Below are 26720 nucleotides of genomic sequence, written 5' to 3' on the forward strand. Positions count from 1 at the left end.
GTTAATTAGTTTCACTCTGGAATGCCCAATGTCCCTTTTCTACCATCATCCTAAGCACTGCAATACAATGATCACTGTTTCCTAAATGTTTCCCTCTAATTCTTGCTCTGTTTGGCCCACATTATTTCCAGGAACCAGGTCCAACAGTGGCCGTCTTTCTTGTTGGACTGGACACAATGGAAACATTCAAGAAAATTATCCTGAACACAACTTGGGGACATTTACCCCCCTCTGCCCTTATGCACTACCACTGTCCCAGTCTACATTTGGGTAATTAAAGTCCCTCGTTATAACTATTCGATAATGTTTTCATCTCTCTGTAATTTCCCTGCAGATTTGTTCCCCGACATAGAATTATAGAATTCTTTCAGTGCAGAAGGAGGCCATTCTGCCCATCGAGTCTGCACTGACCCGCTGAAAGAGCAGCCTTCCTCGGCCCAGCCGTGGCCTTAACCCTGTAACCCCACCTCAGCTCCACATCTTTGAACATTGAGGCAATTTTATCATGGCCGATCCACCTAACCTTTTTCTCCAGCACGACAGTGCTGTTAACCAATACCACCGCCCCTCCTCCTCCCTTTCCGAACACCTTATACCCAGGAATATTTAACACCCAGTCCTGCCCTTCACTGAACCATGTCTCTGTTATCACCATAACATCAATATTTCCACAACACAATCTGTGCCTCTAACTCCTCAATCTTATTTACTGTACTCCAGGCATTCACATCCACGCACAGCATGCCTGATTTAGACAACTTTAATTTCCCGCTTACGCCAACTCCATCTATCCAACTCCCTCAACGTTACTTAACTTTCTTTCCCTTAAATAATGTTATTTTATTATAATGGCCGATTTTCCCTTACTCCTGGTGTTTTTCTCTTAATTCCAAGTATAGCTACTTCTTTAAAAAATGTGTTTCTAATTTATTGCAATTTAAAGACAATTTTTTTTATAGACCAATAAACTTACGGTTTTCCTGTGATGTCATTATTTGAATACTGAATTATTTAAATGAGCTATTTTGGAAAGCTTTCTTCGCTCAAACTGGCAGCGATGCAGAAATCTAATTCAGCAATTTCATTTCACGCAAAGAAATCGTTCCCACCTACACACAAGATTTTGTGCTGGTCAAAGTAAAGGGATGTTAAGTGTTGAAAGAATCCCATGTCCTAAAGGGTGCAGCCAGAATTAAGCAGATTTAGCAGGAGTTCAAAGGACTTCGAGGTTTGCCCCAACTGATTGGGACATTTTGCCATTTTCTGCACCAGTCCAGTCAAGTTTGAACAAGGTGTCCAAATGATTAAAGTTGGTGTGAAAAGCTCTCACGGCCTTAGGAATGTTAAAGAGATCATCTTTTTTCTATGGCATATGGGCATTGCTGGCTGAGCCAGAATTTACTGCCCATCCCCTAGTTGCTCCTGTCATGACCCCCCCTGGGCTGGTACCCAATTCCAGCCCCACTTGACCCAGAGACACAATCCAAATGAAATTAGATTTTATTTTAAAATACCTGCGGACCTTGGTTAAGCCCAATAAACTAGTCACTAAATTTGAACGTTTCTAATACAATGATTTAATTTATTATTGACCAGTAGCATAATTAATCTGATGAAAAATGTAACTGATAATAATCCTTCCCCCCCCCCCCAAACCCCCTACACTCACACACACACTCACACCGGAAATGGTGGTGGAGATAGAAGAAAATAAAGATAAAATAAAAGACCTCCGATGCACTAATATCTGACTATTGTCAACCAGAACACTGTCCCTGGACAATCCACAGGTTGCCAGCCAGAACACTATACCTGGACAATCCACAGGTTGCTAGGCAGAACACTATACCCGGACAATCCACAGGTTTCTAGGCAGAACACTATCCCTGGACAAGCCACAGATTGGCAGGCAGAACACTATCCCTGGACAATCCACAAGTTGTAGTCAGCAAGCCAGTTGAACCAACTTTCTCCAAAGCTGGTTCTTCAGATTAACCTGGCGCCAAAGAGTCTATTTTCCCCTCTCCAAAAGATCTAGAATTGCGCATCAATCTACAACATAGGGAGGGAAAATGAACTTGAGAAAGATGTGTTAGAGTTCAGTTGCAGTTCTATAATGCTCTGTTCAGCCCCTACTCAACGTTCTATGTGTAATTCTGAGTGTTGAACCTTAGGAAGGACATTCGAGGAGGTGCAGTGCAGATTCATCAAAATGATACTGGGGTAAAAGGGTTAATGTATGAGGACCGAGATGAGGCTTTTTTTGCTCTGGAGTACAGACAATTAAGGGGTGATCTAATTGAGCTGAATAAAGGGACATTAGAGCCAGGGCGTTAGGGGCTATGCCAGGCAACACAAAGGGTTGTGAGATTCTGGCACTCTCTTCCCCCCCCCCCCCACCCCCCGTCTAAATTGCCCCTTGGGTGTTCAGAAATGTTTTGTTTGTTTATTGTCACGTGTACCAAGATACAGTGAAAAGTATTTTTCTGCAAGCAGCTCAACAGATTATTTCGTACATGGGAAGAAAAGAAAATACATAATAGGGCAACACAAGGCGTGCAATGTAACTACATAACACTGGCATCGGGTGGGTGTAGTGTTAATCAAGTCAGTCCATAAGAGGGTCGTTTAGGAGTCTGGTAAGTGTGGGGAAGCTGTTTTTGAGTCTGTTAGTGCGTGTTCTCAGACTTCTGTATCTCCTGCCCGATGGAAGAAGTTGGAAAAGGGAATAACCCGAGTGGGAGGGGCCTTTGATTATGCTGCCCGCTTTCCCCAGGCAGCGGGAGGTGTAGATATTAATTGGATGGGAGGCAGGTTCGTGTGATGTGCAGGTTAGGTTAGATGTTCACGACTCTGATATTCGGGTTAGGGTGGGGGAGTGGACCAGGTTTGGGTGATTCTTTCAGAGGTTCGGTGCAGACTCAATGGGCCGAATGGTCTCCTTATGCACGGTAGGGTTTCTAGTGTCTATGGATTACAGACAGATTGACAGGAGATAGTTGGCAGTGATAATGCCACTGGAATAGAGGGCCAAGCTAATACTTTGAGAGAAATAGGTTCATTTCTCCAGCTGCCACAGTAAGATTGTTCCCAGGTTATTAATCCTGTAGGATAAACATTCTACCACATGCCTCCTTTAAAAAAAATTAAATCTCACCTTAGCTGACGGAATTCAAATTAATTTAATAAAATCTGAATGAAAAGCAATCTCGGGAATAGTGATGCAATAACCAACAGAGCTGCGGGCAAAGAGCTGGAAGGTGGTATTAGATTAGATTGTTCTTTTGGGGGCTGGCACGATCATGATGGGCCGAATGGCCTCTTCAGTACTGAAAATTCTGCCAACATGTCCATACATTATCCAGAATCCCACCATGGATGTTGCACATGAGACCATCCTCCACTGTGCGAATGGGTCAAGTACCGTTGCGATTTGCAGAGGTCGATTTAGAAGGATCAGAATTCAGGCAAAGAAAACTACTCGTAAATTGGTAAACTGTTTTTATTAAACTTTTTCACGTTTCGCCTCCTTACATTACAGATTCCCAGTCCCACATTTGTAGACACATACATCAGAGTCCATTTTGAACCCAGAGGTCGAACCTCAAGTAAGTCACCCTGTACAATGTTACATATTGGGTTAAAAATAAAGAATCAAGAGTTTTAGTCCAGCCCTATTTATGGTCAATTTACTGCTCACCCCTCCGACCCCACAGTTCCCAAAAGGGCTCGTCAACATTGCCACGGTGAGTGGTGTACCCCAATTGGGCAATGCGGAGGCAAAGTTCCTCCCGTTATTTATTTCCCGTAGAGTCTGTAGATATTCCGCCGTTCAGTGTTTGTAAAGCTTCCAATGAAATTGAAGTGAGCCAGCCCAGCAGGAGTGATTCCTGTGTGAATCCACTTCATCATCTGTGAAAGTGACACCCTCATGGGGCCCATCAAAATCAACTCTGGGAAAAGTCTGGTATCGAGCAACATGGTGGGTGGGCACAAATCAGGTGAACATCCAAGTGTCGACATTTCTATTCCTGTCCTGATAATTGGACAACGAAGCCCCCACACACATGGGGAGATAGCAATGGCCGTGGGCAAAAGCCAAATGGGAAGTGCGGATACATCCGCCAATATCTAGTGCTGTCCAAAACGTCTAGTGACATCAAAATGTTCAGCTGCTTTTTGCATTTTTGAGTCAAGTGGTCAACTCCACGCAGCACCCAGTTAACAGCAACGCAATTATTCTCCTCAGTCGGCGTCTCCAATATTTAGGTAGCGGGGTACTTCCACTTCATGGTGTGACTCGTCAAGCCAATGACCCCCCCCCCCAATGCCCCCACCCTCCTGCACCAACTGCCTTGCCCAAGTGGAGATCGCCTCCTCGTTGGCAAGACAATATCAACAGCTCAATCAGTCCGTGATCTATTAACCTGCTCCTCCCGAGCAGAATGTCAGCTTAGGCAAAATGAAACTGGTCCTACTTGATCCAACATGGCAAGCAGAACCAAAATCCAATGATCTGGGTTGGAGATGTAAAACTTTCTAACTGAACAACCCGAGCAAAAACAAAAGGACTAATTCTCAACGTGCTGTTCATATTGTGATACCCACATAGCTCAGTTCACCTTTTACAGTCTTGTGCCAAACAGAAATTTTAACATTAAGAAAAATGTGCATAATTACTTTGGGGACTCTTCATTATCCAAACTATATATACATAGATGTACACACATGCATAAACAGCAATCGCTCACACTCTCCCAACACATTCCAGTTTCTTCCACCAGAGATTGGCATCCAGTTCACGAGATTGTTTAATGAGTCAACATTGCTCCTTTTTTAAAAAAAGGTAAGGAAGCTAGGAATGTTCCAATTGGCAGAGAGGATTGAAAGTAAAGTGGCTGACGGGGTCAGGGGGCAGGTTCCGGAGTCTTTATCCACACCGCAGATGTGTCATGCTTGACTACAGAGACTGCAGGTGGAGTGGGGCACCTCGCCTGCTAGGAGGCTGCGAGTTCAAATTCTCAATCCGAACTCCGCTTTCTCTGGCACGAGAATCTGTGGCCTTGACCACTCGGGCAAGGTTTCAGCAGAATGCTACACAGTAGCAAGAGCACCTAATTTAATTTGGTGCGGGAAGAGGGGAGGGGTGAAAGAGATGAGTGGTGTACAGAAATCCCACGCAAGCTCACACCTCTAACCATAACAATTCGAGCAGTTTGCGAGGGTGGCCTCAATGGCCAAGGGCTGTCTCCCAGTTCCACAGCTGGGCCAGGAAGATCAGGAATGAATCTGGAGTGGGCAGGGGGGTAAAGTAACAGAATTCAGAGATGAGATTAAGGTATAAATTGTAGACCTGTCAAATGCTGCATTCAGCCAGGTTCAAATTCAGGTCTGGGCCTACATGCGAGAGTTTATCAGATTGTTAAGCAGATTGAGATGCACTGGACATGGGCTCCACAATCTTCCTAATTTCAGACTGGCTGTCATTCAATGTGAATCTGAGTTTCGTACAGAGCACACAAACATATCTGAGTTTCCTAAATGGTGCAGTAACTCCAATGTTCTTCTGAGGCGCAAGCCTGCAAATTGCAAACCTAACAGATGGACGAGAATCATTGGGGGGGAAATAAAATAATAAAAGATCGCGAAATACATTTCTGTCTGCCATAGATCCCCACCTTTTTTCCCCCCAACAGCAAGAAGCTGAGCGACTGAATGGGTCGGCATCGAGAAGTCATGGAGTCATGAATGAGTCAGGAGGAGTCAGGAGAGGGAATTCACCAAACCGGGGGCCCCCAAACCGCCTCGGATTGACATCATTCAGCTTCCCACTCGGCGCCGACCCGAGACGAGAGCGGAAGATACCTGTCCAGGTGCAAATCTAGACAGGCACAAACCTTCCCCAACAGTTGGAGGGCCAAGGGTTCACCCGGTTCTAAAATGAGACTCAACTCAGGCAAATTAAAACTGGACCAAAACGCAAGGTAGCGGAGGGGCGGTGTGTAACGAGCACAGCTATAACCGGATCTGCAACCCAATCCCACTGCAGCATTCTCTTTACCATGGAGATAGTTTTGGTGCGAGAGCACACAGCTTATTAAACTATTGATTCAAGATGCATATCCCATCCTTTCAACGGGAGCAGGCAGGTAGGAATGGATTCGTTGATCTAAATAGTTAATAAAATTTCAACTCAGATAGCACTCAAACACCAAATATCTAGTCATTTGCGAAAGTAATTTCCAATTCCGACAATCATTCTTTCCAATAAGCGACAGAGTACCATAAATATTTCATCTATACAAACAGCTAGGTCATTTAAATAGCTCCAATATATACAGACACACATTTTCGATCAGTATCAACCTTCAGGAATTTTGCCTCAACAAAAAATTTATACATCTAGTTTATTTTTTATTTTTTAAAAAAAAGTTCTGACCCTTAAAGTCTTTGCCAAGTGCATTTTATCTTTAGTGCTTTGAATTTCAGATAACCGGTCTCTTTCTTCCCCCCCCCCCACCCAAAGCTTCTAATCCATCGGCGCAACACCACAGGCCTCGGCCAGGTGATGCACTTGCTTGCATGGTATCGGGCAAAGGATGGCAGCATGCAGAAATGGCGAGGGAACTCTGGCGGTGGCTCAACCATCATGAGGAACGGTAGAAGAGAAAGAGAGAGAGAAAGGGGAAGAAAAACAAAAACAAATGGCAGGTTTGCAAACCAGGGCCCAAAGCTCTGGACTCGTTTGTCTGTACAGGGCAGGGGTGAAGGGCAGTGGAGCAGAGCCCATCATTTAGACGGTCCTGGTTTCTTGGGGGTACCCGGTCTCTTTGTCTGCCACAAGTGGCCTTGGATGGTGACTGCGTCGACACTGGCGGACAGGGTCTTGCTGGGGATCTGGGTGAACTGCTTGCGGTCAGAGTTGTACTTGTAGATGGTCTCGATCATGTTCTTGGTGATGACCCTGGGCCCAACCCCGGCCACACGATGCATATCCTCGGAGTCTGGGGAAAAGGCGTACACGGCCCGGAATTGGCAGCTGTTGTCACGAAACAGGATCAGGTAGTGATTCGATTTGCTCTTCTCGACTTCCTGTGAACAGACAGTGACAATAGTAATCGAGGGCAACTCCTTTTGAAACACCCATCAAATTGGGGCACATTCAGTTATATAAAATAATCGGAATACGGAGTATGGGAACTTGGGGAGGCCTCAAGCCGGTTTGCAATTTAAGGAGGTCAAGGTTCGTCCATGACCCATATCCCTCAACACCTTTAGCTAAAAACCTATCAAAGCAGCTTCTCTCTCCATCTACTCTCTCTGCTCTCATTAAAATCTTGAACATTTGGATCAAATTGCCCCCTAACGTGTAAATTTTAATTTAATCTCTTCTCTTAATTTTGACCTTGGAGACCTAATAGGATTCTGATAAATCTACGCTGCACTCTCCCTTCAAGGGCAATGTATCCTTTCTAAAGGTTAAAGTGGCCTCATGTTCAACCAGAGATAGAGAGTGAGAGCGAATCACTTAGACAGTCCTGATTTTTTAGGGAGTACGTGGGCCATAAGCAGCCTTGGATGGTGACAGAATTAGCTGATTAAAATTCGCAGATTCGAATTCCTGTTAGTTTGGATACCCAGAGGTAAAACGATGGATAATTATTGTTCGGAGGAAAGCTCGTTTTAAAAGTCTCCCACCTTGTGACAGACCGAGTTAGCTTAAAAAGAAAATGCTGCATTTCAACAGCTGAAAACACGGTAGCCAAAAAAATCGTGGGGCAAAGGAGTTTGGGGATGTACAAGATGCCTGAATTGGAGGGACACACATTTCTGGGAGGACTGGAGGAGATTACAGAGATAGAGAGGGGCAAAGCTATGCAGTAAGGTTGTGTAGTGATATCATGGTTGTGTTGCAATTTACCGACTGACCATTAGGGGTCTCACTAGTATATAAGTAAATATTAGAGTCAGCTGACCTCAGACTGGCTGGAGGAAGCTGAAGAGAGGTTGCTTGTGCAAGATTATACTGTGATGTGGAGATGCCGGTGTTGGACTGGGGTGAGCACAGTAAGAAGTCTTACAACACCAGGTTAAAGTCCAACAGGTTTGTTTCGATATCACTAGCTTTCGGAGCGCTGCTCACAGCACCTTCCCTCCCTGGTCTGAGGAGGGGATCTCAAGAGTATTCCCAGCTATCCATTCCTTACCTTGGCTACCTACCTTCCTTTCACTCTCCCACATCCTGTCCTTTTCAAAATGATGGGGGTGACCGAAACAAGGTTTAAATTTAAGGATCAGCTCATAATGATAAGCCATTATTGCTGCTTGTCTAGTGGTCTTCACCCTTTGGTCTTCAACATGGATGGTGCAGGCGGGAGGGATTCAGATTTCTGGATAACTGGGGCTCTTTCTGGGGAAGGTGGGACCTCTACAGACAGGATGGTCTACATCTGAACCTGAGGGGCACAAATATCCTGGGGGGGAGATTTGTTGGTGCTCTTTGGGGGGGTTTAAACTAATGCAGCAGGGGCATGGGAACCTGGATTGTAGTTTTAGGGTAAGGGAGAATGAGAGTATAGAGGTCAGGAGCACAGATTTGACGTCGCAGGAGGGGGCCAGTGTTCAGGTAGGTGGTTTGAAGTGTGTCTACTTCAATGCCAGGAGTATACAAAATAAGGAAGGGGAACTGGCAGCATGGGTTGGTACCTGGGACTTCGATGTTGTGGCCATTTCGGAGACATGGATAGAGCAGGGACAGGAATGGATGTTGCAGGTTCCGAGGTTTAGGTGTGTTAGTAAGCTCAGAGATGGAGGCAAAAGAGGGGGAGGTGTGGCGCTGCTAGTCAAGAGCAGTATTACGGTGGTGGAGAGGATGCTAGATGGGGACTCATCTTCCGAGGTAGTATGGGCTGAGGTTAGAAACAGGAAAGGAGAGGTCATCCTGTTGGGAGTTTTCTATAGGCCTCCAAATAGTTCTAGGGATATAGAGGAAAGGATGGCGAGGATGATCCTGGATAAGAGCGAAAGTAACAGGGTAGTTATTATGGGAGACTTTAACTTTCCAAATATTGACTGGAAAAGATATAGTTCGAGTACATTAGATGGGTCGTTTTTTGTACAGTGTGTGCAGGAGGGTTTCCTGACACAATATGTTGACAGGCCAACAAGAAGAGAGGCCACGTTGGATTTAGTTTTGGGTAATGAACCAGGCTAGGTGTTGGATTTGGAGGTAGGAGAGCACTTTGGGGACAGTGACCACAATTCGGTGACGTTTACGTTAATGATGGAAAGGGATAAGTATACACCTCAGGGCAAGAGTTAAAGCTGGGGGAAGGGCAATTATGATGCCATTAGACGTGACTTGGGGGAGGGAATAAGGTGGAGAAGTAGGCTGCAAGTGTTGGACACACTGGATAAGTGGAGCTTGTTCAAGGATCAGCTACTGCGTGTTCTTGCTAAGTATGTACCGGTCAGGCAGGGAGGAAGGCGTAGAGCGAGGGAACCAATGTTTACCAAAGAAGTGGAATCTCTTGTTAAGAGGAAGAAGGAGGCCTATGTGAAGATGAGGTGTGAAGTTTCAGTTGGGGCGATGGATAATTACAAGGTAGCGAGGAAGGATCTAAAGAGAGAGCTAAGACGAGCAAGGAGGGGACATGAGAAGTATTTGGCAGGTAGGATCAAGGAAAACCCAAAAGCTTTCTATAGGTATGTCAGGAACAAGCGAATGACTAGGGAAAGAGTAGGACCAGTCAAGGACAGGGATGGGAAGTTGTGTGTGGAGTCTGAAGAGATAGGCGAGATACTAAATGAATATTTTTCGTCAGTATTCACTCAGGAAAAAGATAATGTTGTGGAGGAGAATGCTGAGACCCAGGCTATTAGAATAGATGGCATTGAGGTACGTAGGGAAGAGGTGTTGGCAATTCTGGACAGGCTGAAAATAGATAAGTCCCTGGGGCCTAATGGGATTTATCGTAGGATTCTCTGGGAGGCCAGGGAAGAGATTGCTGGACCTTTGGCTTTGATTTTTATGTCATCATTGGCTACAGGAATAGTGCCAGAGGACTGGAGGATAGCAAATGTGGTCCCTTTGTTCAAAAAAGGGGAGCAGAGACAACCCCGGCAACTATAGACCGGTGAGCTTCACGTCTGTAGTGGGTAAAGTCTTGGAGGGGATTATAAGAGACAAGATTTATAATCATCTAGATAGGAATAATATGATCAGGGATAGTCAGCATGGCTTTGTGAAGGGTAGGTCATGCCTCACAAACCTTATCGAGTTCTTTGAGAAGGTGACTGAACAGGTAGACGAGGGTAGAGCAGTTGATGTGTATATGGATTTCAGCAAAGCGTTTGATAAGGTTCCCCACGGTAGGCTATTGCAGAAAATACGGAGGCTGGGGATTGAGGGTGATTTAGAGATGTGGATCAGAAATTGGCTAGCTGAAAGAAGACAGAGGGTGGTGGTTGATGGGAAATGTTCAGAATGGAGTTCTGTCACAAGTGGAGTACCACAAGCATCTGTTCTGGGGCCGTTGCTCTTTGTCATTTTTATCAATGACCTAGAGGAAGGCGCAGAAGGGTGGGTGAGTAAATTTGCAGACGACACTAAAGTCGGTGGTGTTGTCGATAGTGTGGAAGGATGAAGCAGGTTACAGAGGGATATAGATAAGCTGCAGAGCTGGGCTGAGAGGTGGCAAATGGAGTTTAATGTAGAGAAGTGTGAGGTGATTCACTTTGGAAGGAATAACAGGAATGCGGAATATTTGGCTAATGGAAAAGTTCTTGGAAGTGTGGATGAGCAGAGGGATCTAGGTGTCCATGTACATAGATCCCTGAAAGTTGCCACCCAGGTTGATAGGGTTGTGAAGAAGGCCTATGGAGTGTTGGCCTTTATTGGTAGAGGGGTTGAGTTCCGGAGTCAGGAGGTCATGTTGCAGCTGTACAGAACTCTGGTACGGCTGCATTTGGAGTATTGCGTACAGTTCTGGTCACCGCATTATAGGAAGGACGTGGAGGCTTTGGAGCGGGTGCAGAGATTTACCAGGATGTTGCCTGGTATGGAGGGAAAATCTTATGAGGAAAGGCTGATGGACTTGAGGTTGTTTTTGTTGGAGAGAAGAAGGTTAAGAGGAGACTTAATAGAGGCATACAAGATGCTCAGGGGGTTAGATAGGGTGGACAGTGAGAGCCTTCTCCCACGGATGGAAATGGCTGGCACGAGGGGACATAGCTTTAAACTGAGGGGTAATAGATATAGGACAGAGGTCAGAGGTAGGTTCTTTACGCAAAGAGTAGTGAGGCCGTGGAATGCCCTACCTGCAACAGTAGTGAACTCGCCAACATTGAGGGCATTTAAAAGTTTATTGGATAAACATATGGATGATAATGGCATAGTGTAGGTTAGATGGCTTTTGTTTCGGTGCAACATCGTGGGCCGAAGGGCCTGTACTGCGCTGTATCGTTCTATGTTCTATGTTCTATGGGTTCTTATGAACTCTTTATGGCAGAAGGCGGTGGAGGCCAAATCACTGAGTGTTTTTAAGACAGAGATAAGATAGGATCTTTATTAATAAGGGGGATCAGGGGTTATGGGGAGAAGGCAGGAGAATGAGGATTAGAAACATATCAGCCATGATTGAATGACGGAGCAGACTCGATGGGCCGAATGGCCTAATTCTGCTCCTATGTCTTATGGTGTGTCCGTGCTCATTTTGGGCCTTTACGCATGGACCAGCAGGATCCCCACAGAGGACAGCTATTCAAACATTATGTAAATGTGTTTCGAATCCCCGTACATTTTCCCTGACATGACTTCAAGTCATTTGCGTTTTGTAGTTTTAGTCGATGGTTCAAATCGAGATGAAGGGAAACAGGTATACAAAGCTTGGTCAGACCCGAATGCAAAGCAGTGCTTTGCATGGAGATTACACATCGACCAATTGTCTACTTTATGTTGAGGATTATCGGTGAAAAATTCCCCATGCCAGTGCAGCCGTGTATGCCTGCATTCTCCATACGCCTGGCTCAGCCACCGCTTCTGACGTGAAAAATCAGAGAGGCGGGTTAAATCGCAGAATCTTGCACCCGCCCAGTTTACACTCCAGAAAGTTTTATGCTATCCTCTCTCAAACACAGGACTCGGGAATCAAACACAAGTTCGTCCAGCCCAATCACCCTCACTGCCAGAACAAAGGCAGCTGAATGTGCCTCGAGTGAGCAAAGCTCTTACAGCTCCTCTGCCTTTACTGATAGTTCATAGAAAGTGGAGTGGAGGCAGATCGTAATTGTATTAAATGGCAGAGAAAGCGCCAGCCCCCCCCCCCCCCCCCTCCCCGTGTGCACAAAGAGGAGGCTGTCTTATCCGTTGTGCTTTCACTGGCTCTTTCAACGAAGAGCCACCCAATTAACCCCACTCTGTCTGAAAATTTATCTTCCAAGTATATCATTCTAATTCCTTTAGTTATTGTTGAACCCGCTTCCGTCACTCTGTAAAGGCAGCTCTTTCCAAACCGTCATAACTAACTGCATAAACCACCCCCCCCCCCACACACAAAATCCTCATCTTTTGCATTGATCCCCCCACAAAATCCTCATCTTTTGCATTGATCCCCCCACAAAATCCTCATCTTTTGCCTTGATCGGTGTGTCTGCACTGTGCCTGGAGGTGTGAACGGAAACCAGACCAGCCTTACCTCCAATATCTTATTCTTCTGTGGCTCATTCACCCTTCCTGCCAGGCAGCAGCGAGTGATTGCGTTCTGTATAATATATTTATTCGACTTGGCGCTGGGTTCCTTGTACAGTTTGGGACCTGCGGAGGGAAAGATCATTTATTGCTTTGTCAAATTCGGTACAAGTCGAGCTGAGGTGGGGAAGGGCAGAGGTTCGATGGATGGCCTACGCCAACTCCTAGATGGAAAGGGCGCAAGCGGCCTTTTGCTAGATCTCCAAATTATCTCCTGACCCTATAACAGCAATGGTGGGACAAAGTTAGCCTCAAGTGTCGCAGAGCTAGGAAATGTGGGCCTGATCACCGAGAGAATAATCAGTCAGGTCTATTAGTGACATGACCATCCGTGCCATGGGGTTACCCACAGACAATGAAGGAGCGTTCATGGTATGGTGCGACACACGAGAAAGCCATTCAGCCCATATTGCCTGTACTAGAAAAAACTCTCTCCCCGACGACTCTAGCCCAACTCCTCATTTTGTAAGCCTAATCTTCATTGCTCTATGGGGAACAATCTCTTCTCTCACCGACATGACTCCTTGCTACTCCAAGACTGCTGGCACCCAAGGGGCTAAACACCAAAACTCCCTCGAGCTGGAGTCTCGAGCTGGAGGTCCTAATGCCCTATCTAAGGATTGGGATAATTTGTGTCATGCACGATCAACATCACAGGATCACACAGTGCAGAAGAGGTCCTTCGGCCCAATCGAGTCTGCACCAATGCATGAAAAACATCTGACCCATTCCCATGATCCTTCCCTTCCTGCACCCTCACTGAAGCTGTGTCGGGCCCATGGACTCTGGTGCCCCGCGGTTGGAGAGCCAGCGGACCTCCTTGCAACAGGGCGCCGTACCCACTCACCCGTGTACTCCGGGATCGACGCTGGCGACGAGGCAGTTGAAGCATTCTCCCAGTCCTTCTCGCCATTCTGGTTACCCACCAGTCGGTTCGGAGACGGGAGCCCCGAAGGAGAACCTGCCCTGTGTGGGGAGTAGGAATAGATTCAAAACGTTAGAAGGTGACAAGAAGATCAACGCGTTGACGGTTCTGCCGCCAATATTTCCGGAGTTGCCGGAATCTCTGGTGGCCTCAACTGTCACGGGGAAAATTGGTTTTGCTCCAGACAAACAAAATCGATTGCCGTCATATACTTAGGAAAGTGGAACTTGCTACCACAGGGAAGAGTTGTAGCAAACAGCAGCATTACATTTGCAAGAAGGCTGGATAAAGAACAGGCAGATAGCCTAATTGAGGGAGGAGACTCCATAAACAATGGACTTGGTGGGCAAAATGGACTTTCTTGTGCTCTACTTCCTGTGTACTCCTTTGTAGAAAGAAAAGGTCGATTACTATCGTCTTGTTTGGGGAACCTCGCTACACTCTCATTGGTTGGTTCACCGTTTGCTCCAAGGCCACAGGTTCAGAACCCGAAATTTCGATAGCCCCCGATTGGAGAGAGCACAAACCCACACCCTCCATCTCCAAGCCATCTTCCAGAAGGCTCCGCGAATGTGCCACCAGCAATTCGTAAATCTCGGTCCTGCTTCCCGTGGAAGGGGTTTTGCATTTATATAGTGCCCGCCAAAGCCTCCAGGACACCCCAAAGCACTTTACGGCCAATGAAGGGCTGCCGTTGCTCTTGCAATGCAGGAAATACGGCAGCCGATTAATGCAGAGCAAGATCCCATAAACAGCAACGCGGTGATGCTCAGCGACATTTATTGACAGATAAATAATGTCTCCTTCAAAATGGCAGCACTCCCTCAGTGCCACATTGGAGTGTCAGTCTAGATAGTGCACTTAGAAACATACATAGAAAATACGAGCAGGAGGAGGCCATTCATTATGTTCATTGCATATCATCCACATTCAATACCCTGATCCCACCTTCTGCTCTATATCCCTTGATCCCTTTAGTCCCAAGAGCTGTATCAAATTTCTTCTTGAAATTAAACGTTTGGCCTCAACTACTTTCTGTAGTTGTGAATTCCACAGATTCGCCACTCTCTGGGTGAAGATATTTCTCCTCAACTCAGACCTAAAAGGTTTACCCCTTATCCTCAAACTATGACCCCTAGTTCTGGACTCCTACACCATCGGGAACATTCTTTCGGAATCCATCCCGTCTAATCCTGTTAGAATTTTATAAGTTTCTGAGATCCACTCTCATTCTTCTAAACTCCAATGAATACAATCCTAACCAACTCAAGTCTCTCATCATATGACAGTCCCGCCATCCCAGGAATAAGCCTGGTAAACGATAACTGCACTCCCTCCATAGTAAGTACGTCCTTCCTCAGATAAGGACACCAAAACTGCCCACAATACTCCAGGTGTGGCTACCCAATGCCCTATAAAACTGCAGTAAAACATCCCTATTCCGATACTCAAATCGCTATTGTTACGGGCGAGGCTTTTCAGAACCCCAAAATGTATCATGGAGTTCAACCAACCTCCCCCTTTAATGTATTGTTGCTTTTCCGAGCACACGGCTTTTTCCCTAGGTGTGGGATTACAATTATGGACTCGTGGGTTTTTAAACACAAAACATTGTTTATTCCATGAAATCAACTTAACATCTTAAATAAACATTGGATCTCTTAACACCCCTTACTTCAAAGATAACTCAGAAAATATTGCAACAGTAAATAATTCCTCAAAATGTTCCTTCAAACTTCCAAGAGACTTAACACCTTTAAACAGAATCACATCAGGTTAAAGGATATATATATATATTTCTGTAGAATGGCAGTAGATATATTAGCTTGGTTGACTTCAGCTCCAGCACCTTGCTTTCTTCCTGCAAACTCTCTGGAAACACACAGACACACCCAAGCTGCTTTCTCAAACCTGGCTTTCTCCCTTCAAGCAGATCACAGCAAAACAAAACTTCTCAAGCTGCTGTCTCAAACTGGCTTTCTACTTTTAAACTGCTCTCAGCAAAACCAGCCAGGCACTTTTTAAACTGCAAAACCAAACTGCAAAAATGGCTGAACTGAGCTGAGCTCCACCCACTCTATGACATCACTGTTTTCTTAAAGGTACATTGCTTAAACATCCATGTCTTAAAGGTACCCTCACATGATACTATGAAGGCCAACAGACCATTTTTCTTCTTTACTGAAGTGGGACTTGATAACACAACTATAGCAGATTAGGAAAATAAAGTAGTTTTAAGGTACTTATATTGGTAAACATTAGAAATACGTAAGAAAAACATTTACTAACATAAAAAAGGATTGTATTACAATACGCTTTTACGCACCCCCCCTCTCCCAGATTGACAATTACACGGAGTTTAAGGGGGTTTAATTTAATGTTTCTGTCTGGAGGGGGAAAACCTATAGTTAGATTCATGCAGGCATTTGTATGTGTGGGGGTTGGTCAAGTTCTAACTGTGACTCTAGTGCCTGTAGAGGGTTGCAGCATGAAGAATAAATAAACGCCGAGAGAAGGATAAGTTGTTGCTCATTAACTGGGGCTTTGTACAGTAGAGAAGCTTCTAAGTTCGAATTTAGCTAATTTGATTGCATTTGGAGAAATCTAGTGAGGGAGGAGAATGCAGTTCTCAGCTTGGTTAGAAGGCTAGAGAGGGAACACCTCTCTCAGCTTTGCTAGAAGAAAACCCATACCATGGAGTAATGGTTAAGAAAACAGATGCCGGAAATCTAAAGTCCAGTTAGTTAAGTAAACTAGAGAAATGAAGAGAAGCTTCCAAGATGTCTATAGTTCATGCAACAGAGGAAACTGAGAACCAGAATAGATTACTGTTCAGCAAAGTCACAGAATTGGAAAGGCATTGGACCTTGAGAGGCAGATATCTACTAGCGCTAAGGTTTGTGAGAAATTAATGCAGCTTGGGATACATTATTTGAAATAATTGTGGAAATTAGTGGCCTAACCTCAGTTTGTGCAAACGGATTAGAGAAAGAAAACCTGGAGGGATTGCTATAAGATCCTGGACTGGATTCGCTGATAAAAAGTGAAGCAGAAGCTTTGTTTAAAAAGTGTCATTTGGAAAACCTGGACTGGATTTCAGAACGCAAACTACAAAAGGAAAGAGTAATGAGAGAAGATTTTAAAGTGCGTTCTCGTGAGTGGAGTTCGGAAATTCTCACGTGACAATCACCTGGGGACATTCCGAGGAGGCATGCACAGACATTCACTTGGGGTTCAGAGTGGAGAGCATATCTGCCCACAGTACTCGTGTTCTTAAAAGGGTTGGTGTATGACTTCCGGTTGCGGCTATGCCTAGGTAGGTCGCATATTCAGCAGCTCCCGCTGGGAACGGACTTTTGGGCTCTTCAGATGGGCCCCAACGGCAATTGTTCGACGGCTTCCAGTGTAGGAAGGCGACAGCAAGGTCTCCTATGGATTGGACCAGGAATGGAGCGGTTAGAAAAGTGATCCTGGTGCAGCGGAAAGTGCGAGGGAGGAAAAGCAAGATGGCGGTGGGTGGAGACCAAGCAGCGTGGGCGCAGTGGGCGCAGGAGCAGCAGGAGTTTCTTAAACGCTGCTTTGAGGAGCTGAGGACAGGAATGCTGGCGCCAATGAAGGCGGCGATTGAGAAGCTGGTGGAGACCCAGAAGGCCCAAGGGGCGGCAATCCGGGAGGTGCGGCAAAAAGTCTCGGAGAACGAGGACGAGATCTTGGGCCTGGCGGTGAAGGTGGAGGCACACGAGGTGGGCGGAAAAATTTGAGGACCTGGAGAATAGGTCGAGGACGAAGAATCTTCGGATTCTGGGTCTCCCTGAAGGAGTGGAGGGGCCCGATGCCGGGGCATATATGAGCACGATGCTCAATTCGCTGATGGGCGCGGGAGCTTTCCCGAGGACCCTGGAGCGGGATGGGGCTCATCGGGTCCTGGCAAGGAGACCCAAAGCCAACGAGCCGCCAAGGGCTGTAGTGGTGAGGTTCCACCGCTTTATGGACAGAGAGGGTGTCCTGAGATGGGCCAAAAAAGAGCAGAGCAGCAAGTGGGAGAACACGGAGATCCGAATTTACCTGGACTGGAGTGCGGAGGTGGCTAAGAAGAGGGCTGGTTTTAACCGGGCTAAGGCGGTTCTCCATCGGAAGGGGGTGAAGTTCGGGATGCTGCAGCCAGCGCGATTGTGGGTCACGTTCCAAGATCGGCACCACTATTTTGAAACAGCTGATGAGGCATGGAACCTTATACAGACTGAAAAGTTGGGCTCAAATTGAGGGTTTGTCGTGGGGGGATGTTTACTGCGTTTGGGGAATGTTCTTTTTGTTTTGGTGCTGGGTGGGGATGGGTGAATGGATTTGATGTGGGGGCTGTGGGAGAATGTGGGTGTCACTGTTGGAGGGGCAGAGCCCCGCGGAGGAAGAGGGGGGGGGGGTGCAGGCCCGGGGATGGGGAGTTGGGGTAAGGCCGCAAAAAGGAGCTGCGCCAGAGGGGGCGGGGCGAGCTCAGGAAAGCGCGGGCTTTTTTCCCGCGTCAGGGAAGGATGGGGCCGGGGCCCGGGGGGGGGGGAAGGACGGTGCTGGAGAGGAGCGCACATTGACTGCCAAGGGGTGGGGGGGGATTCTCACACTGGGGGGTCGATGGAATGGCGGGAGAGGCCGGGGTCAGGAGTCAGCTGACTTACGGGAGTGTCATGGGGGGAGCAAAATGGCGAGATGAGGATCTAGCGGGGGGGGGGGGGGGGGGGGGGGGGCTGGGTTGCTGCTGCATTGGCCAAAGGGGAGCTGGAAGTAGGAGAGGTAATTGGGGCGGGGGTCCGCCGCCTGGGGGACTGGAGGGTGCGGGCGGCGTGGGCGCGTGGCTGGCCTAGAAAAGGAGATGGCTAGTCGGCGGGGTTGGGGGGGCGCGGTGCGTGAGTAGCCCCCCGATCCGGCTGATAACTTGGAATGTGAGGGACCTGAACGGGCTGGTCAAGAGGGCCCGGGTGTTCGCACACTTAAAGGGACTGAAGGCAGACGTGGTTATGCTCCAGGAGATGCAGAGGTGGCAGATCAGGTTAGGCTGAGAAAGGGATGGGTAGGGCAGGTCTTTCATTCAGGGCTGGATGCGAAGAACAGAGGGGTTGCAATACTGGTGGGGAAGCGGGTGTCGTTCGAGGCACTGAATATTGTAGTGGATAATGGAGGTCAATATGTGATGGTGAGTGGTAGGTTGCAGGAGGTGCGGGTGGTACTGGTGAACGTATATGCCCCGAACTGGGATGATGCCGGATTTATGAAACGCATGCTGGGTCGGATTCCGGATCTGGAGGTAGGAAGCTTGATAATGGGGGGGGGGGGGGGGGACGGACGACTTCAACACGGTGCTGGACCCAGCACTGGACCGTTCTAGGTCCAGGACGGGTAAGAGGCCGGCTGCGGCCAAGGTGCTCAGGGGGTTTATGGACCAGATGGGGGGAGTGGATCCATGGAGGTTTGACAGGCCGCTGGCCACGGAATTTTCCTTCTTTTCCCACGGCCATAGAGCCTACTCAGGGATAGATTTTTTCATTTTGAGTAGAGCGCTCATCCCGAAAGTGGAGGGAACGGAATATTCGGCCATAGCCATCTCGGACCACGCCCCGCATTGGGTGGAGCTGGAGTTGGGGGAGGAGAGGAACCAGAGCCCACTGTGGCGCCTCGATGTGGGACTGTTGGCGGATGAGCAGGTGTACGGGCGGGTGCGGGGGTGCATTGAAAGATACTTGGAGGCCAACGACAACGGGGAGGTGCAGGTGGGGGTAGTCTGGGAGGCGTTGAAGGCGGTGGTCAGGGGAGAGCTAATCTCCATTAGGGCCCACAGGGAGAAGAGAGAGAGGAGGGAGAGGGAGAGGTAGGTGGGGGAGATTTTAAGGGTGGACAGGAGGTATGCAGAGACCCCCGAGGAGGGGCTACTTAGGGAGCGACGGAACCTCCAGACGGAATTCGACCTGTTGACCATGGGGAAAGCAGAGGCAGTGGAGGAAAGTGCAGGGGGTGACGTATGAGTACGGGGAGAAGGCGAGTCGGATGCTGGCACATCAGCTTCGTAAGAGGGAGGCAGCGAGGGAGATTGGTGGAGTTAAGGATAGAGGGGGGAATACGGGTGCGGAGAGAATAAACGAGGTATTTAGGGACTTCTATGGGGAGCTGTACAGGTCTGAGCCCCCAGCTGGGAAGGAGGGGATGCGACGATTCCTAGATCAGCTGAGGTTCCCGAGGGTGGAGGAGGAGGAGGTGGCTGGTTTGGGGGTGCCGATTGGGCTGGAGGAGCTGATTAAAGGATTGGGGAGCATGCAGGCGGGGAAGGGCCCGGAGCCGGATGGGCTCCCGGTTGAATTTTACAGGAAATATGTGGACCTGCTGGGCCCGTTGCTGGTGAGGACTTTTAATAAGGCGAGGAAGGGGGGGGGAGCCTTGCCTCCGACAATGTCCAGGGCGCTGATTTCTTTGATTTTGAAGCGGGACAAGGATCCATTGCAATGTGGGTTGTATAGACCGATCTCGCTCCTCAATGCTGACGCTAAGTTGCTGGCGAAGGTGCTGGCTACGAGAATTGAGGACTGTGTCCCGGGGGTGATTCATGAGGACCAGACGGGATTTGTGAAGGGTAGGCAGCGAAACACAAATGTGCGGAGGCTCCTCAATGTGATTCTGATGCCCTCGGTGGAGGGGGAAGCGGAGGTAGTGGCAGCTATGGACGCGGAGAAGGCCTTTGATCGGGTGGAGTGGGAGTATCTTTGGGAAGTGTTGCGGAGGTTTGGGTTCGGGGAGGGGTTCATCAGTTGGGTCAGGCTGCTATATAGAGCCCCAGTGGCGAGTGTGGCTACGAACCGGCAGAGGTCGGAGTACTTTCGGCTGTACCGGGGGACGAGGCAGGGGTGCCCCCTGTCCCCCTTGTTGTTTGCACTGGCAATTGAGCCGCTGGCCATGGCACTGAGGGAGTCCAGGAAATGGAGGGGCTGGTCCGGGGGGGGGGGGGGGTTGGAACACCGAGTGTCGTTGTATGTTGCGGATCCAGTGGAGGGGATGGCGGAGGTCATGCGGATCCTTAGGGAGTTTGGGGACTTTTCGGGGTATAAACTCAACGTAGGGAAGAGTGAGCTCTGTGTGGTGCATTCAGGGGATCAGGGAAGGGGGATAGACGAGCTACCGCTGAAGTGGGCGGAAAGGAGCTTTCTGTACCTAGGGATCCAAGTAGCTAGGAGTTGGGGGGGCCCTGCACAAGCTCAACTTGACGCGGCTGGTGGAGCAGATGGAGGAGGATTTTAAAAGATGGGATATGCTGCCACTCTCACTAGCGGGTAGGGTGCAGTCGGTCAAAATGACGGTCCTCCCGAGGTTTCTCTTTGTGTTCCAGTGCCGTCCCATTATGATCCCCAAGACCTTTTTCAAACGGGTAAGCAGGAGCATCATGGGATTTGTGTGGGCGAATAAGACCCCGAGGGTGAAGAGGGTGTTTCTGGAGCGTAGCAGGGACAGGGGGGGGGGGGGCTGGCGCTGCCGAATCTATGTGGCTATTATTGGGCAGCCAATGTGGCGATGATCCATAAGTGGGTAATGGAGGGAGAGGGGGCGGCGTGGAAGAGGCTAGAGATGGCGTCCTGTGTGGGCACAAGCCTGAGGGCGCTGGTGACGGCACCGCTGCCGCTCTCGCCGACAAGGTACACCACGAGTCCGGTGGTGGCGGCGACGCTGAAGATCTGGGGGCAATGGAGGCGACATAGGGGCGAGGTGGGAACCTCGGTTTGGTCCCCGATTCGGGAGAATCATCGATCTGTCCCGGGAAGGATGGATGGGGTGTTTCGGAGCTGGCATCGGGTAGGGATTAGAAGAATGGGGGACCTGTTCATCGATGGAACGTTTGTGAGCCTAGGGGCGCTGGAGGAGAAGTTTGGGCTACGCCCGGGAAACGTTTTCAGGTACATGCAAGTGAGGGCGTTTTGTGAGGCGGCAGGTGAGGGAATTCCCGCTGCTTCCGGCACGTGGGATTCAGGACAGGGTGATTTCGGGTGTATGGGTTGGAGAAGGCAAGGTTTTGGCGATTTACCAGGGGCTGAAGGAAGAGGAGGCAGCCTCGGTGGAGGAGTTAAAGGGCAAGTGGGAGGAGGAGCTTGGGGAGGAGATAGATGAGGGTCTGTGGGCTGATGCCCTGAGTAGGGTTAATTCTTCCTCCTCTTGCGCCAGGCTCAGCCTAATACAGTTCAAAGTTACTCACAGAGTTATGACAGGGGCGAGGTTGAGTAGGTTCTTTGGGTGGGGGACAGCTGTGGGAGGTGCTCGGGGAGCCCAGCAAATCACCGTCCATATGGTCTGGTCGTGCCCGGCGCAGGATGGGTTTTGCGAGGACTATGTCCAAGGTGGTGAACGCCCGGGTCAAGCCGAGCTGGGGATTAGCATTATTTGGGGTATCGGATGAGCCGGGAGTGCAGGAGGCGAAAGAGGCCGGTATTCTGGCCTTTGCGTCCCTGGTAGCACGGCGGAGGATTTTGTTACTGTGGAGGGATGTGAAGCCCCCTAGTGTGGAAGCTTGGATCAATGACATGGCAGGGTTCATCAAGCTGGAGAGGATAAAGTTTGCCTTGCGAGCGTCTGTGCAAGGGTTCTCCAGGTGGTGGCAACCGTTTCTAGACTATCTCGCGGAGCGTTAGGAGGAGGTCAGCAGCAGCCCAGGGGCGGGCGGGGGGGGGGGGGGGGTCTTTTGGGGTGGCGTTTGGGTGAAGGTGGGGGGTTTAACAATTTGTGTCTTTAAATGTTACATCGGGGGTTATTGTATATGGGGGAAATCCAATGTATAATTTCTGCTTGTTGTGTTCTTGTTTCTTGTTGGGGGGGGGGGGTTTGTTGAAAATTTTGAATAAATATATTTTTTTTAAAAAAGGGCTGGTGTATTAATGACACCCTCGTAGATTGATGTACTTTATTAATCTGTATTAGTTCTAAAACCGGTGTGTAATTGTTAATCTGAGAGGAGGGGGGGGGGGGGTGCGTAAAAGCGTATTGTAATACAATCCTTATCATGTTTAGTAAATGTTTTTCTTACTGCTAAAACTAATCAGCTGTCCCGTGATTCTGTTCCTCTGCATTTTATTTAGAAAAAGTAACATTTACGTCTTTAGTGCCAGGGTTCCATTCTGGAATCTTCCTGTCCAATTATAATTATAGTAAGAAGTTTTACAACACCAGGTTAAAGTCCAACAGGTTTGTTTCGATGTCACTAGCTTTCGGAGCGCTGCTCCTTCCTCAGGTGAATGAAGAGGTATGTTCCAGAGACATATATATTATAGAGACAGATTCAAAGATGCCAGACAATGCTTGGAATGCGATAATTATAATTATAACACTAACGGGGATCGTAACAAGCATCCTACCCAGAACAAGGTCGCACATTGAAGGCATGATCGAATAGGTGGTGATAGTGTAAAGAGAGATTGCACAGAAGACAGGCTTTTATAATGAAATGCAATAATGGCTTAAATGAAACCACAACAGCCTTTATACCACACGCAGTTCAGGGAATGCCTCCTATTCCCCAATATGAGTCATTAAATATTTTACGCTTGATTCAGCACAGTACGTTAAATATTCACAAGGGAAGAATGCAGATTCCTGGCTCGGACACTGCTCTTTGTTACCAGTTACAAAGTCCGACGAAAGTGGGCACTCTGCCACCTCACTGGCCCCTTCGCTAAACATTCCGTTCCTCACAGTTCCGTGGAAAACAACAAAATGGAAATGAGAAGGTCACCAAAAAAATATATATATTTCTCAGTCGCACAAACCCACTCCCAATCGTCTATTGGACGTGGAAGGCAAACCGCACTCCCCACACCAATATAGCCTCATGTTATGACACACAAATCCATCAGTTAGTTCAAAAGGTCACCCCATGGGGCAATGAGTGATAATCACATCACTCTCACTGAAATACGGTGTGCACAATGGCTATCGTCATCCTCTATTCGCCAAGTGCAATCCAATTCTAAGCCAGTCACAACATCCGACAGTCGGGCCCCACCGGGTGCTTATGATCGGCATCAATTATTTTCATTTTTTCCGTTATGTGGGATTCTGGGACTTTTGGACCACATTCCACAATTCATTTCCCCCATGTGGTGAACACCACAAACCAGTTGCCTTGTGGATATCGCACAGCACGGTAGCACAGTGGTTAGCACTGTTGCTTCACAGCGCCATGGTCCCAGGTTTGATTCCCGCCCTGGATCACTGTCAATGCGGAGTCTGCACGTTCTCCCCGTGTCTGCGTGGGTTTTCTCCGGGTGCTCCGGTTTCCTCCCACAAGTCACGAAAGACGTGCAGGTTAGGTGAATTGGACATTCTGAATTCTCCCTCTGTGAACCTGAACAGGTGCCGGAGTGTGGCGACTAGGGGCTTTTCACAGTAACTTCATTGCAAGCCTACTTGTGACAATAATCAATATTATCTTTGCAACATCTTCCATGAACAAAGAACAAAGAAATGTACAGCACAGGAACAGGCCCTTCGGCCCTCCAAGCCCGTGCCGACCATGCTGCCCGACTAAACTACAATCTTCTACACTTCCTGGGTCCGTATCCCTCTATTCCCATCCTATTCATGTATTTGTCAAGATGCCCCTTAAATGTCACTATTGTCCCTGCTTCCACCACCTCCTCCGGTAGCGAGTTCCAGGCACCCACTACCCTCGCGTAAAAAACTTGCCTCGTACATCTACTCTAAACCTTGCCCCTCTCACCTTAAACCTATGCCCCCTAGTAATTGACCCCTCTACCCTGGGGAAAAGCCTCTGACTATCCACTCTGTCTATGGCCCTCATAATTTTGTATACCTCTATCAGGTCTCCCCTCAACCTCCTTAGTTCCAGTGAGAACAAACCGAGTTTATTCAACCGCTCCTCATAGCTAATGCCCTCCATACCAGGCAACATTCTGGTAAATCTCTTCTGCACCCTCTCGAAAGCCTCCACATCCTTCTGGTAGTGTGGCGACCAGAATTGAACACTATACTCCAAGGGTGGCCTAACTAAGGTTCTATACAGCTGCAACATGACTTGCCAATTCTTATACTCAATGCCCCGGCCAATGAAGGCAAGCATGCCGTATGCCTTCTTGACTACCTTCTCCACCTGTGTTGCCCCTTTCAATGACCTGTGGACCTGTACTCCTAGATCTCTTTGACTTTCAATACTCTTGAGGGTTCTACCATTCACTGTATATTCCCTACCTGCATTAGCCCTTCCAAAATGCATTACCTCACATTTGTCCGGATTAAACTCCATCTGCCATCTCTCCACCCAAGTCTCCAAACAATCTAAATCCTGCTGTATCCTCCGACAGTCCTCATCGCTATCCGCAATTCCACCAACCTTGTCAAAGGCCTTACTGAAGTCCATATAGACAACATACACTGCCCTACCTGCATCAATCATCTTAGTGACCTGGACTTAGACACCATGCTGGTGTCCTCGTTTCCCACCCCTTCTTTCATCCCTCCCTCCTCTTATCCAACCATTTCTGACGTCATCTATAGCCACCTGCTCGCTCTCGGAATTCCTCCAGTCTCCTTTTCTGAGCAACTTTTAAAATGAAACATCATCTTTTAAAAATAAAAAAATTAGAATACCCAATTCATTTTTTTCCAATTAAGGGGCAGTTTAGCGTGGCCAATCCACCTAACCTGCACACCTTTGGGTTGTGGGGGCAAAACCCACGCAGACACGGGGAGAATGTGCAAACTCCACACGGACAACGACCCAGAGCCGGGATCGAACCTGGGACCTCGGCGCCGTGAGGCAGCGGGGCTAACCCACTGCGCCACCGTGAAGCCCTCATGAAACATCTTTTTGATTGAGGGAGTTGGTCACCGCACCCTCCAGCTGGCCTGATCAGTTTTCAACCCACCCTTTGGGTTATTAAATGGCAAAGGCACGGTAAAGATGAAGTATCAAGGGGAAGGCAGTGTGGCGCAGTGGTATTGTCAGTGGACTAGCAATCCAGAGACCCAGGGCGATGCTCTGGGGACCCGGGTTCGATTCCCACCACCGCAGATGGTGGAATTTGAGTTGAAACCATTGTTGTAAAAACCCATCTAGTTCATTTACACCCCTTCAGGGAAGGAAATCTGCCGCCCATACCCGGTCTGGCCGACATGTGACTCCAGACCCACAGCAATGTGGGCGACTCTTAAATGCCCTCCGAAATGCCCATGCGAGACACACGTACAAGGTTAATTGAGGATGGGTAACAAATGCTGGTTCAGCCAATGTCCATTGACTGGGGGAAAAAAACATTATATAAGACAGTGACTGGTGTGGGTTAGTGGATGCTGGTGCGCCTGGAACGTTGCACAAAGGACACAAGGCCAAACCAGTGAAGGACAAATTTAAAACCAAATATTAAGAAAACCCAGCAACAAAGTCTGAATAAAACTTGGAATAGATTTCAGTGGATGAATACTGGAGGCACAGATTCTGGGGTCACCCAGGAGGTAACTGGGTGTCCAACGTCATCTAGATAAACCCCAAAATGGGCCAATTGGTCTTTGTCATCCATGCCTATCCCATTGATCGCTAATGGATGGATGCAATATCTCCGGTTAAACCCGCCTCACTGAAGGCTTCAGTCACTCCTGAATAAATTGCTTTTACCTTGGACTTTATTAAAGGTTTTCATAAAATATCAATAGCAAAATGAGAAAAAAGAACCCAACAGGGTTAAGTACAAAACACAACCTAAAAAAGCAACCCCCCAAACCCCTCCCCCCCCCGTACATAAATAATAAATTAACATTAACACCCCGACTTAACACAACAGGTATACACCCCCTCAGACCCTCCAGTGTAAATAACAAACAAAAATAAAGTAACCCCCCCCCCACTGAGCTGCTGCTGCCATTGACCAATGTCTACCACTCTGCCAGGAAGTCTAAGAACGGTTGCCACCGCCTAAAGAACCCTTGTCCCGACCGTCTCAAGGCGAATTTCACCCTCTCCAATTTAATGAACTCTGCCATATCGCTGATCCAGGATTCCACGCTTGGGGGCCT

The 26720-nt window shown here is 48.2% G+C and overlaps 1 protein-coding gene across 1 annotated transcript in view; it reads right to left on the reverse strand.

The window, feature by feature from the left end:
• Positions 1-3484: 3484 nt before the first annotated feature.
• Positions 3485-26720, reverse strand: part of camsap3 (calmodulin regulated spectrin-associated protein family, member 3) — a 233762-nt gene continuing 210526 nt past the window's right edge. Inside the window, 3 exon segments of the mRNA XM_072491073.1 lie at positions 3485-7092; positions 12696-12814; positions 13596-13714. Coding sequence (XP_072347174.1) covers positions 6790-7092; positions 12696-12814; positions 13596-13714 — 541 coding nt within the window. The 3' untranslated portion in view covers positions 3485-6789.

Source organism: Scyliorhinus torazame, chromosome 27, assembly GCF_047496885.1.
Source record: "Scyliorhinus torazame isolate Kashiwa2021f chromosome 27, sScyTor2.1, whole genome shotgun sequence".
NCBI lineage: Eukaryota > Metazoa > Chordata > Chondrichthyes > Carcharhiniformes > Scyliorhinidae > Scyliorhinus > Scyliorhinus torazame.